At 31.8% G+C, this 14,482-nt stretch overlaps 1 protein-coding gene and 1 long non-coding RNA gene across 3 annotated transcripts in view; one reads left to right on the top strand and one right to left on the bottom strand.

Moving 5' to 3' along the window:
• Window positions 1–14,482, bottom strand: part of LOC147405210 (putative disease resistance protein At5g66900) — a 57,303-nt gene that overhangs the window by 38,303 nt on the left and 4,518 nt on the right. Inside the window, exons 4-5 of one of the 2 annotated variants that reach the window (XM_086441429.1) lie at window positions 14,147–14,361; window positions 13,068–14,073 (exon numbers count right to left, since the gene is read on the bottom strand). The exons of the other annotated variant lie outside the window; for it this stretch is intronic. Coding sequence (XP_086297555.1) covers window positions 13,265–14,073; window positions 14,147–14,361 — 1,024 coding nt within the window. The 3' untranslated portion in view covers window positions 13,068–13,264. Of the gene's footprint in view, window positions 1–13,067; window positions 14,074–14,146; window positions 14,362–14,482 lie in introns of those variants that run through there. 2 annotated transcript variants of the gene reach the window in all.
• LOC147405213 (uncharacterized) lies at window positions 260–1,180 on the top strand. Its single transcript, XR_015178098.1, has 3 exons — window positions 260–754; window positions 869–945; window positions 1,044–1,180. It is a non-coding gene; the product is annotated as an uncharacterized LOC147405213 (long non-coding RNA).

The following is a 14,482-nucleotide window of genomic DNA, read 5'->3' on the forward strand; positions in this document are numbered from 1 at the left end:
GTCATATTCTCCATTGTGATTTGTTTATATACAAGGAAATAGAAATACAAGAACAAAGTAAAGGTGATTTGAGTACATAATGGCCTGACCTAAAAGTTTGCTTCCCGCTTCCCACTTCCCACCAAAGAAAGAAAAAACACTTTTCTTTCAAGTCCAGTCGTCCATGTGTGCAACTTCTTTTATTCCACTCGTTTTTTCTGTTCTTTCTTCTACATTTATCAACGTCTCCACCGATACCGACAGAAAGGGGGCTATTGATTGCGCTTCAAAACGCAATTTTACCGGCGTTTGCGTCAAAACGCAGCGTTTTGAAGCTGAATCAAACGGACCGCAATCATTTGCGTTTTGCTTTACCGAGTTTGCGTTACGAAATTGCGTTTATAAACGCAAATGTGAAAAGCGGAATTTTAGAGCTTTTTCTATTTGCGTTTGCGGGAGACGCGAATTACCGAAAAACGTCTCATGTGAAAAGACGTTATTACCCTTCGTTTTTTTAACTCATTTCTCTTCGTCTCTTCTTCGACAGAACCCTCACACAGCAACATCGATTTCTCTTCGTCTCTTCTTCGACAGAACCCTCACACAGCAACGTCGTTCTCGACAGAACCTTCGGACACCGACGTCGTCGTTTTCTCCTCTTCTCCTAAAGTCTCTCCTTCTCTCTCTCTCTCTCTGCCATACAAACCCTTGATTTGGTATGGGTGCTTCTCAATCATCTACCTTAGATCAGTCCCTCCATGATTTCACAGTCAAGGTAAGTTAATTTTATCAGATTTCAATTTCAATTTTTTTTTCTCTGTCTCTCTGTATGAAAATTCATCACTTGCACGCATATGGGTTCTTTGAAATTATGGGATTTTCTCTTCAGGATTGTAAAGGGAAGGATGTTGATCTCAACATTTACAAAGGGAAGATTATTGTTGTTGGTAACGTTGCTTCCAAATGGTACTTTATTTTTCAAAAATGGGTCATTCATCAATCTTATTTATTTATTTATTTTGGTTTTTCTGAATATTAATGGGATTGTGTTTGGAGCTGAACAGTGGATACCAATTATACCCAATTGACTGAGCTTTACACCAAATACAAGGATAAAGGTGAGATTCTGTTATATTGTTTTGTTTTCTTTTTGTTGGATCAATTTTTAAAGTACCCATGAAGGCTACACTTGGTAATTTCCTATGAAGGATTTTTGCTTAATTTCCCCTTTTTGGAGGTTAACCCATGAAGGGATTTGCTTACTTTTCTCAAATTTTGGATGATTATTGAAATTTTCATGAAGGACTTTTGCTTACTTTTACCTTTTTCTTTTGGAGCATCTAACCTATGAAGGGTTTTTTTTTATTTATTATTTTGTTTTTCCCCTTTGTTGGAAAGATTAATGAAATCTGATCTAAATGGTAGAAAGATTAATATTTGGATGTCAATCATGGGAAAAAAATTTGACACCTATTTTAAAGAATAGGGAGATGTGCGGAATTGCACTACCTATTGTGGAATAAAATTCTAGAATAGGGTCATGTAGAAAAGAATAATACAAGAAACAAACAAATGCAAACTTGGCTTCATGTCAGAGAGAACAACTAGAAAGATACGATTGGATATTACTTGGATTATTTCAAAATCTTTAAATGTTGATATTTTATGATATAACTTTACAAAATAGCTTTTGTTTGTTTCATACCTTAGTGAAATTTACTCTTTAGGATAGATATTTTTATTAGTTTAACTTGATTATAGATTTAGATATAAATATAGTGACCTTGCTAAAGACATCTAAGGGTATTTGAAAACCAAGGGTGCATCTCAAATATTCACTTAAACGTAGAGGTGTATGTCTAAATTACTTTCCTTTTTAAAGTAATTCCTTTAGGATTTTTTTATATTAAATAACCAAAACTCCCTTAGTTATATTAAATAACCAAAACTCCGATTGCTTTGCATTGAAAATATTTCCGCTTACTTAGCATTGAAATAAATTTCTGCTTGTTTTCAAATAGATTTAAGTATCTTGTTCAATATTTTGTTATTGTTAAGATGAATATGAGATTCTAATATCATTGTTGTGTTTTGGTAATCCGATCCAACCTTAGTTACACAATGATTGAATTTTCTTCGATGGGTTATGGTAGGGCTAGAGTGGGATTTAATTGATACATTTCCATGCATTTTGGAATGTTATATTACTTTCAACATGGTCTTATTTCACCAAAATTGCGAATATTACTTCCATGCATTTTCTCTTTTTTTCTTATGACTGTTTTAATGTTCCATCACAATTACTTTTGTTGTAAATCCCATTACATTCACAGCACTGCAACATTGCACTTAGCCTCATGGTAAGTCATGTATTAGTTGTTGATAGTGTAAGGCGATTTTACCCACTTGTGATACATGCCAAATGATACACATAGGCTGTTTTGTTAGAAATTAAAATTAAATGACTATTTTATGACAATTATTAACTTAGTTTTGTTAAGATCAACTAATATATACGATGTAATGTGGATGTGTTATGTACAATGTGAATTTTGGATTGTGTATTATGCAGGTATTTTGTTTATCAGGAAAATTCCATATGTCCATTTTTTTAAGGAGATGCTGCCGAAATTTCTATAGAATTATAATTTTTTTTATAATTTTTATAAACATTTTAAAATTAAAATAATAATTATTTTAATTTTTATATAATTTTATTATATTATATTTATATATATTTAGTTTAATTATCTATTTATAGGAGTATTCTGATCATTTTTAATGCATTCTGGGTGCATTATCAACCTTAAGGGTATTTTGGTCATTTTACCCTAACACAGCAAATTCTTGAAGCTGTATCAAGCAGTAATTACCAGATTCTGACAGCACAGCACTTTTAGAAAGTTCTATCAAGCAAGCTTTTCAATGTTTCAGATTCTGACAGCAGATTCTAACAGTAGATTCTAGCAGCAGAAGCTGACAGCAGATTCTGGCAGCTGAATCAATCAGGCCCAAAGCTTACGTGTCAAAAACAAAATTAACATAGACCCTAATCCAACCTATCTCTACCCTTTAAGATAAATAAATAAATGGTTTTTACAGTTTGTTTATTCCACTCAAATTCATCTCGCGAAAAATATATATATATCTCTATATATATATAATAAGAATAGTAATTAAAAAATTAACTTGTAGAAATTGTGAATTTATTCAGTATTTCTTGGATGAATATTATAAAAATCTCAATAGAGTATTTATAGACATTACATCAACCAAGATATATGAAAATTACCTAATATAAATATTTTAGAATATTCCAATTGATATATTCTAAATATCAATATATATTATAGAATATCCTTCATCATAACCTTCCATTTCTGATGAGATACACTAACAATGATACAGTATATCTCATGCATTTTAATATAGTGCATCTTATTCTTTAATATCCTCCTACAATTGCATGGTCTTTTGAAAAAGGAATATACAATTGGTTTTGTTGAATAATTGTTTGATTTTATTAATGGATATATTCATTGATCGTCGAAGTGCCAATCGTATTTGTTGGTGGTCATTGTCTGTCTATGAAGTCCATAACTATTACATCCTGCTCATTTTGAGTTTGTTGGAGCCGGTGACTTATTAGACCAGATCTGTCAAGATCTCTCTCAGAAGTATAAAAAGTAGGATTGTGCCATTTAAATGAAATAACTCTCGTTGGAGAGATTTTAAATAGAAAAAAAAAAAAAAAAAAAAGATCATGTAACATGAATATGTGAAATTGGGAAATTTATAGAGATATATAAGAAGTTGTGATTTTTATTGGAAAAACAAAATACCTAAAATAATAGAAACGAAAAAAATAAAAGATATCTAGATATAGAACATGGAGAAAGATGGTATTTTTATTGAAAAAAAATGCTAATAACGTAAACAAAATGATTAAGGTTTGATGATAGTGGTGGCGGCGCCATCGTCAAAGAATGGCGCACCAAGATCAATGTATTTAGTGGAACTTGAACTCTGATACCATGTAGAAATTTTGAATTTATTAAGTATTTCTTGAATGAATATTAAAAAGACCCCAATAGGGTATTTATAGACATTACATCAACCAAGATATATGAAAAGTACCTAATATAAATATTCTAAATATCTCAATTGATATGTTCTAAATATCAATATATATTCTAAAATATCATTCATCACAACCTTCCATTTGTGATGAGATACACTAACAATGATATATTGTATCTCATGCATCTTAGTACAATGCATCTTATTCTCTAACATAACTGACACAAGGAAACAAGTTAATCAAGCTAAACTACAAAGTCGAGCTAGTCATCTTTAAGTTGTTGATCTAGATTCTCGAACGACAACTTAAAGGCATGTGTTATCTGAGGTTCCAACTCAACCACATGATTCATGATTATAGGTTTTTTTTTTTTTTTGAATAATGACAAATACACAGGGTTGGGTATGTGGCTGACGTAGCAAAGGCACATAACCACATATCTTTTTCTTGTGTATCCCGATGAAAACGATCTATGGTTATGTGCCTTTGTCAAGTCAGCCGAGTATCAATACCGCATGAATTCATCATGACTCTTTTTTTGAAGAATGATGACGAAATCATACTTGGTATGTACGTGGCTAATGTGGCAAGGGCATTCAATCGTAGATATTTTCTTTATGTATCTTAAAGAAAAAGATATATTTGTATGTGCCCTTGCCACGTCAATCACATACAAACCACCTATGATTTATCATGTGCATTCATCACGACTCTTTTTTTTTTTAAAGAATAATAATGAAATCATACGCGGTCTGAACACGATTGATGTGGCAAGGGCATTAAATTGTAGATCTTTTTCTTTGTGTATCTCGTAGAAGAAAATTTATGGTTCTATGCCTTTGCCACGTCAATCACATACAAACCACCACGTGCATTCACATGAATTTTTATTTTTTACCAAAATGATTTTGAATATATCAAATTTAAATATAAAAGTGAGGGAGTTTATGACCACTTCTGCCCCTCCTTCTGTCATTATAATAGTGAAGACAATGCGAACTTATCTCTTACCTAAACATCAAAAGGTTTTTGTCAAATATTACATCGATACGTTAGAGACAAATATCATAGTTGAGCACTTCGTAGTCTAGATCTTGTGGTGTATGAGGTTTTAATTAGAAAAATATTCCCATGACTATCGAACCATTAATTTATGTCTTTTATAAAATTATATTTTTATCCCTTAAAAACTGTCTTATCAATGTGAAATACAAAACGCCATAAATATGTCTAATGACAAGGAGGGTTCGTAGAACCCTGTACCTCATTTAGAAATTATGGAGAAAAATATGGTTGGAATCAATTGGTATGTGGACAGACCATAGACTTTTTGTGTGAGAAATTATTGAGCCTTTACGCGTTTTTTAAGTTTTCTTGACCACTCTAAAAGAGGGTTCTCAGAAACTTCAAAAAGAAATCCGAGCAATTTTCTTACATTTTAATTTTCAAGAACAAGTTTTAAATGTGATGGGAAAAAACATTGAAGCAGCCATTCGCATCAAAATTAAGGTAGACCCTCCCTTTAAATTACACGTGGCAATTTCAGAGAGGTATTCCAAATATTGATAGAAATATAGTGTAATGAAATAAATACAAAATGCCACGTTCATAGAACCTTATACCTCACAGACATTAATGGGGAGAAATTATTGAGAAAAATGTGTTTTTGTAGTTTTCTTTACCACCATGACAAAAGGAAAATGCTCAAATGACACAGGGTATTTATTGCGATTCTCACAAGTCTGACATGGGATGTGTAGATAACCATAGATGCGTTTCTTTGTAATACGAGTAAAAATGATCTATGGTTATGTATACATCTCCACATCAGAATTGTGAAAATCACAGTAAATCCTATGTCACCCCAACACGACTCCAAAACTTCAAAAACAATTCTAAGCAATTTTCACACTTTTTTTTAAAGAATAAGTTCTAAATGCGATGGAAAATTTTTTGGACCGGCCATTCACATCAAAATTAAGGTAGACCCTCTCCTTTAGATTACACTTGGCAATTTCAAAGAGGTTTTCCAAATATTGATAGAAATGTAGTGTAATGAAATAAATACAAAACGCCATGTGTCTGCTAACAAGGAGGGTTCGCAAAACCTTATACCTCACAAATATTGATGGTGAGAAATTATTGAGAGAAATGTGGTTGGAGTTCTTGGTATGTGGACAGACCATAAAAGTTTTTTCCGAGTAATTATTGACCCTTAATGTGTTTTTAAAGTTTTCTTGACCATTGTGCAAGAGTATTGCAATTTTGTTGACAGGCATATTGTTCACGCATAGTAACCGCGCAATCCTCCAATCCTATTGGAGGATTGCTTGAAACATCTTTGTAGTAGTCCCTCATCTTAGTTTTTTTTACAATCCTTATACTCTTTATTAATTAAATTCAAATTCAAACACCGTCATTTTCAATTGAAATAACAAAACACTTGTCTTACTAATGTAATAAAATTTTAATACTTACTAAAGGTCTTTTTACTCATATGGATAACCACATCACCAGTCCAACACTAGCACAGCCCTCTAAATTTCATCGAAAACCTCAAATCAAAAAAATAAAATTTAAGAAAACAAATTTTTTTTTTAACTTGATGTAAGTTTTTGAAAATTACCAAACTTTCAAATAACTCCCAAACTTAAAATTGAAATACAATGGTAAAAAATAACTTTTTTTGGGATTTATTTTTTCAAAGTTTATATACTTTTGTCCTCGACAATATTGAAGCATCCGATCATGTTTTTGGATGCCAGAAGGTGAGCTCAAGGTTAATCGAAAATAGTAAAATATTTTAGAGAAGCATTTTTCCTATTAAGTAAGATTTCAAATCTTACTAATGATCATTTAGTTCAAATGGATTATCAAATTGGCAATCCAAAACTAAGGTTTCTGTTCTTGAAAAAATATATATATATATGAAGAAAAAACTATATTTTTTTTGTGAAAATGATTTCCTTGAAGAATTCGGATAAAAAATAATAATAATGAATGAAAAATACTTTTCTACTTAACCTGCAAAAATAAAAGTAGGTCTTTCAACTTTTTTACCATGAGATATATTTTAAGAGAGGGGCTATTGACACCCTAACTTGTACTTATTACATTCCAATTACTTAAATTAATTATCACACCCCAATTAAAGATCAAAACACATACTTCAAATATTACAAAGATTTGCCTTAAATTACAATTTCATCATAATAAAATATTATAGCACTCATTCATACAATTTAAGTAGCTTTTAAAAATTAAAAAAGGTTCATATAAAATCGTAAGCCTAAAACAAAAAAATCTAAGAAAAAAATAAATGAGAGTTTCTATCGGCACCTAAACTTTTAGTTATTCTCAACCATTCACCTATTTTCTTTACTTATTATTAAGGTTTGTCTCTAATTACAATTTCAACATAATAAAATATTATAAAACTCATTCAAATAATTTTAATAGTTTTTTACAATTAAAAAAAAGGTTGATATAAAATCTTAAACCTAAAACAAAAGAATCTAAGAAAAAAAAAATGAGAGTTTCTATTGGCACCCCAACTTTTACTTATTCTCAATCATTCACCTATTTTCTTTATTTATTACTTTTTTTTTTTTTTTTGTCTCAAATTACAATCTCAACATAATAAAATATTATATTACTCATTCAAATAATTTTATTAGTTTTTTACTATTAAAAAAAGGTTCATATAAAATCCTAAATTAAAAACAAAAGAATTTAAGCAAAAGAAAAGAAAAAAAATGAGAGAATTTCTATTGGCATCTCAACCATTCAATTGTTTTCTTTATTTTTAAATGGGGTGTAATAAGCAAAAGTTGAGGTGCCAATAACACCTATATTAAAATATCTCTCATAGTAAAAAATTGAAACACCTCCCTTTTATTTTTACAGGTTAATTAAAAAAATATTTTTCATTCATTATTATTATTATTTTTTTTTTTCAGTTTTTTATATAAATTTTCAAGAAAATCATTGTCATTCAAAAAACATAATTTGTTTTACATAAATTACTTTTTTGATTTTTTTTTCTTAATAAAAAACCTTAGTATTGGATTGCCAATTTGATAATTCATTTAAGCTCAATGACCCTTAGTAAGATTTCAAATTTTACTAAGTTAATAGGAAAAGTGCTTCTCTAAAATACTTTATTGTGTCCACTTGGACTCACCTTGTGGCATCCAAAAACATGATGGGATACTTCAATATTGTAGTAGACAAAAGTATATGAATTTTGAAAATACAAATCCCAAAAAAAATAGTTATTTTTTCCCGTGTATTTCGATTTTAAGTTTGGGAGTTATTTGAAAGTTCAGTAGCCATCAATTTTCAAAAACATGGATCAAGCTAAAAGGAAAAAAATTGTTTTTCTTGAAGTTTTTTTTTTTTTTTTGTCTGAGTTTTCGATGAAACTTAGATGGCTACAATAGTGTTGAACTGATGATATGGTTATCCATATGAGCAAAACGACCCTTATTAAGGATTAAAATCTTATTACATTAGTAAGATAAGTATTTTATTATTTCAATTGAAAATGACGGTGTTTGGATTTGTATTTAATTAATAAGAGTATAAGGAATGTAAAAACAATTAAGATGAGGGACTGCTTCAAAAAAATTCCAAGCAATCCTCCAATAGGATTGCGCGGTCACTATGCATCAACAAAATCGCACTCGTGCAAGAAGTGCCATATTTTCCATTGTGATTTGTTTATATACGAGGAAATAGAAATACAAGAAAATCACATTTAGTTTCTTACCACTGAGACTTTGTCTTGATTCACTGGTATACTACATTCCTTCCTAGATATTCAAACCCCTTTTGTTCTTTCAATTGGTATCAGGGTAGTGGGATCAAGATCGTAGTCGTTACCTTGCTACATTGTCTCATCGGTTGAAAATCCGCTACCACCGTTTCGGATTTTATTGAGAAACAAAAACAGAGAAGTAAAGTTGATTTGAGTACATAATTTCTGACCTAAAAGTTTGCTTCCCACTTCCCACCAAAGAAAGAAACTTTTCTTTCATGTACTACGTAGCATATAATCATTCTATATATATTAACTAACACAAGGAAACAAGTTAATCAAACTAAACTACAAAGCCGGCTAGTCATCTTTAAGTTGCTGATCCATATTCTCGATCATGAACTTAAAGACATGTGTTATCTGAGATTCCATCTCAGCCACATGATTATAGGCCCTTTTTTCTTTTTTGAGAAAAATGATGAATGCCCCTGGTTGGATTAGCAAGGGCATAGAACCACACGTCTTTTTCTTGTGTATTCCGATGAAAATTATCTATGATTCTGTGCCCTTGCCACGTCAACCGCATACCAAGATTGTATGCATTCATCACGACTCCTTTTTTTTTTCGAAGAATAATGATGACATCATACTTCGTTTGTACGCGGCTGATGTGACAAGGGCATTGAATTGTAGATCTTTTCTTTGTGTATCTTGAAGAAAAAGATTTATGGTTATGTGCCCTTACCATGTCAATCGTGTACATACCGCCTATGATTTATCACGTGCATTCATCACAACTCCTTTTTGAATATTACATAGTAAGGAAAAGGGATATTTTTATAATTTTGAAACTAATCAATGTGATTGTTGATTATGATTTTTTTTATCAAAATGACTTTAAATATATCAAATTTAAACATAAAAGTGGGGGTGTTTATGACCACACAAATTTTGGTGTTACCATTTCTGCACCGTTGTCTCTCATTATAATAGTGAAGACAATGCGAACTTATCTCTTACCTAAACATCAATAGGCTTTTGTCAAATATTACATCAATACGTTGGAGATGAAAATCATAGTCAAGTACTTCGTAGTCTAAAGTGGCGTATGAGGTTTAAGAAAAATCTTCCCACAACTATACGAACCATTAATTTATGTCTTATATAAAATTATATTTTTATCCCTTAAAAATTGTCTTATCAATGCGAAAACCAATCCCTCTTCCGTCAAAAATAAATACATAAATAAATAAATAATTTAAGTTTGCATTTGAAGCTCGTCCGTGGAAAAATGAATTTAATAAAACAAGTTATGATTAGAACCATTGAAAATGGTTTTGACTTATACAAATGAGATTGTGTACGCCTGATAAATTTTCAAGATCATGACAAAATAAAAGATAATTGTTTTAGTTTAAGCCCTGTTTTTGCAGGTAATTGATGCAAGAAATAGGATGACTAAACTACAAATATATTATGAGAATAATGTTGATGAAAAAAATAAGATCATTCCACCACTCAATATTTGTTAACCAACCAACTACTCCAATAGACAGATCTGTTGGAGAAAGGGAGAAGGGACTTAATTTGGATATGACTCACCTGAGAATGAAGGAAAATATATACTCAACACTCTCCTTCACTCATAAGGGTGGAAAGATTTGAACCCATGACCTATACGAACTAACGCTCTAAAATCATGTTAATCAACCAATTACTCCAAAAGACCAATCTGTTGAAGAAAATGAGAACTATAAATATAAAAAGGTCACGGAGCCTAACTAGGGTATGACTCATTCAAGAGTGGAGGAAAATACATACTCAACAAGATTTTACCTAACATTTAGGCAGAATATGCAATAAAAATAAAAATAAAAACAAATAGAATGATTGTAAAGTAATGGTACAATTGATGCACTTCAATTCAACTTCAAAGATATTTCAACAGACAAATAGAAGGGTATTTTAGAAATACCCCTTGTTAAATTGGTGATATTAGGTTTAGTCCCTTGAAAAATAGGTTTACCCCCCTTGACTGTAAGTCGACATTCCATTTTCTTGGTGATTAATGGTTAAATTTTGATTTTTTTTTTTTTTCTTTTCAAAATGCTCTTCAAATACTAAAATTACTAAATCAAACTTCCACTATTAAATCATTAAGAAAAAACAACGTTGACTTACGATTAAGGGGGTAACCCTAATATCACCAATTTTACAGGAGGGGTATTTCTATTGATTAATGATCAATTAATGAGAAATAAGATAAGCATGAACAGAACCGACTTACTAAAAAAAAATTGCAAATATGAAACTTGTTTCAATTTGTTTGGCTGGATCTTAGACTGCCAATCATTATACAGAACTGAATTGAGCTGTAATTACTTTTAAGAATGAATAGACTGTGAGAACCGTTTGAGTTTTTCACCTAAAAACTAGTACTTCAAATCATCATCATTCTCTCTGGCATTGGATCAAACTTTTCTCTGTATATTTCTTTTTCTTTTTTCTTTTGTGTGTGAGTGAATACCATTATACAAGAAAAAGATTTATGGTTCTGCGTATCCCAAGGCAAATTATCCACGATTCTGTGATGGGGAAAATTGAATACCCTTTATTGTCGATTTGTGATTTTCCTGAGTTGAATGATAGAACACACTCCTCAATTGAATAAGCCAAGTCAAACCTCCGTAAGCACATTCCTTCAAGGAGATCAAATTTAATTTATTATTGAGATTATTAAGGGCAGTGAGAATCATGATTTTAAATCTTGTCAGAGGCTGAGACAACTTGTCCGATATGTCTCGGTATCGTCCATGAAATGAGACGGATGGACAAGTCAAACGTATCAAATGAGATTTAAAACCACACTTCATTTTTCTCATTTTTGAATGAGACAACTCAAACGTGTCGGAAAACTCGTCCGAGACGGCCCAGTCTCATTCATGGACGAGATAAGACATCAATACGAGTTTTAAAATCATGGTGAGAATAGAGAGATTACAAATATCTCCCTTTGCCATTTGTTGGATGTTGTGGAAAGAGAATCATCGGGTTTTTGAGAGCAAGGAACCCCACTTTAAGATGTTATTGTAATTGTTAGGCCTTTAGGGGGGTTGTACTTTTTGATGATTTTATGGTAGATAGGATTGGGTTGTAGAATCACCCTTATCAAACACACACACACACAGACAAACAAGGGCCTGTTAGGATGGATGGACATAGAAGGAAGGCCAACATGCCAATTTACCGAGCTGAACTAAGAGCAATTGCTATTTTGGAAAATACTATTGAAAAGCTCAAAAAACAGTTAGGGAAACCAAAATCAAAGTTTTGTCAAATCAATATTCTAGAGCATGAAAAGTATTGTGGGATGTAGTTGATTGGACATTATGAAATTGGAGAAATCCAGATAAACAACGGCGGTGATCAAAGTATTCAACGTTGAAACTATTGATTGCAATTTAATGGCCTTAATGTCCTCATATGGCTTCAATGCCTTGAAACTGAGTTTTGTATTTTTTTGATAAATTTATTTTAATGATTTAAATATTTATTATCTGTGAAAATAAGATTTTGTGACCGAGCATATTCTAATCCACCTTATGATAAGAAAAGTAATTTATTTGAATAAAATATATATTAGTATATAATTTTAAAATCGAGTTAAATGATTTCTCTCTTATCAAGCAATATAACTCAGACAAATCAGCTCGGTAGCAACTGGGGACGAGACAAGAGATACCAAATTTTAAAACTGTGGGAGCTCTAAGACTTGAGAGTATAAGAAGGTGTAAGGAATTCAACCCGAAATTCCCAACCTGTGAGAAACAAGAAATAGAGAAAAAACACACACGTCGAAAAAAGAAAACAATCACACGCACAAGACAGTATTTACGTGGTTCGACAATTTGCCTACGTCCACGGAGTTGTAGAGATTTCACTATTTCGAGAAGAATTACAAAAATGCGGCTCAAGTCTCAAAGACGACAATCAAAACCCTTAAAAAACCCTAATCACCAAAAAACGGCTTCTATATACTGCGCACAAGATACACAATGGGTTACAAAACGGGCCCAAAAAAAAATTTCCCATGGATTAAGCCTCAGAAAATATCCCATAAAAATACCACGCAAACATTATTCGGGTCGGGTCGGGTCGTCAACCGGATCAAAATATAACTAGGCTCCACAAAGCCCAACAGAAGGTGCATTGTGATACACCAAAACATAGAAAAAATTACACTAGATATCTCAAGTAAGGATTTTATAATGCTAACTTTATATAAATCCTATTAGGGTTCATTATATCATAATACAACTTATTAAATACACGATAACATAATCACAATTTTTAACATATGGCAAACAATGTGATAAAAGGATAGATATATAACGACAATTAGGTGCTCCAATATTTCCCAAGAGTTAAGATTCTGACAATGTAGATCAAATTAGAATCCAATCCAAGTCGTCTCCAGACACTTTTATATTCAGATCGGGGAGAGTGAGAGCTTCCCATAGGATGCTCATTTCTTTATCACAAAAAACTTCCTTTAGATGCCTAAGATCCATGGCCGATCTTGGCAATCGTCGCATACTTGGGCACCATCTCATGTCAAGCTTTCTCAAACAGCATAAGTCACCTATCGCTTCAGGCAGACTAATCAAGTTCGTACATCCAGATATATCCAAGAACCTTAGCTTGCCAAGTTTTCGAAGTGAATCAGGTAAATATTTTAGATACCAACAACCACGTACCCCTAGAACTTCTAATTCCGTCAAATCTCCAATTTTTTCTGATAAGTAAAGTAAATCACAGTTGGTGACACTGAGCTTCTTCAGGTGCTGGATCTTCCAGAGTTGCTGAGGGAATGCTCTTATAAGAGAGCAATAGGCTATATCCATCTCAATGAGATTTGGAAATATATAGGATATATTGTCGAAGTCCAAACGAGTGAAAGAATGACATTCAACGAATGATACTTTCTGCAAATTCTTCAATGGCTCTGTGATTTTGATGCTGGGACTCACAATCCTCTTTAACCTTAATGTCTTTAGTTGGGGTAGATAACGAAGAGAGGACAGCCCAGTTAATCTTAATAAGTTATATCCATCATTTGAAATGATCAGAACCTTCAATTTGCTCATTTTATCGATAAAACTGGGTAAGGTGTAGTTCTTTGCTGAGTAACTCAACAACATGACCTTGGCTTTGGAAAATTGCATATCGTTCCATCCTGAAGAAAACATTTCGTCTGCAAAGTATACACCATAAGTCAGAAACAACAATGAAGTAGGTTGGTACAAATGAACAAAAGATGAACAAACCTGTGTGGATAGACACTAAGCGGGCATCAAAGGGTCGGTGATCTTGTTCCCTCCAACTCTTGGGAATATTGTCTTCTCTTCGGTCCATCAACAATCTCTTTCTTTGGTTTATGTATTGATGCTCACGACTCTTATAAATAGCCAAATCTCGGAGAACATCGTGTTGGGTAACAATTAGATCAGTAAAGCTTCCGCCAATCTCTCCTGCTTTTTTTCTGGTGAACAAAGAAAGACGTGTTTCTTTAAGATACATGTAGATAACACCATCTACAACCTGTCGGTTGATGAATATAGTACTAATAGCAATCAAGGAAATATGATCGATTTTAATTCTTC

This window comes from Akebia trifoliata, chromosome 4 (genome assembly GCF_017979445.1).
Source record: "Akebia trifoliata isolate Shusen 1 chromosome 4, ASM1797944v1, whole genome shotgun sequence".
Classification (NCBI taxonomy): Eukaryota; Viridiplantae; Streptophyta; class Magnoliopsida; order Ranunculales; family Lardizabalaceae; genus Akebia; species Akebia trifoliata.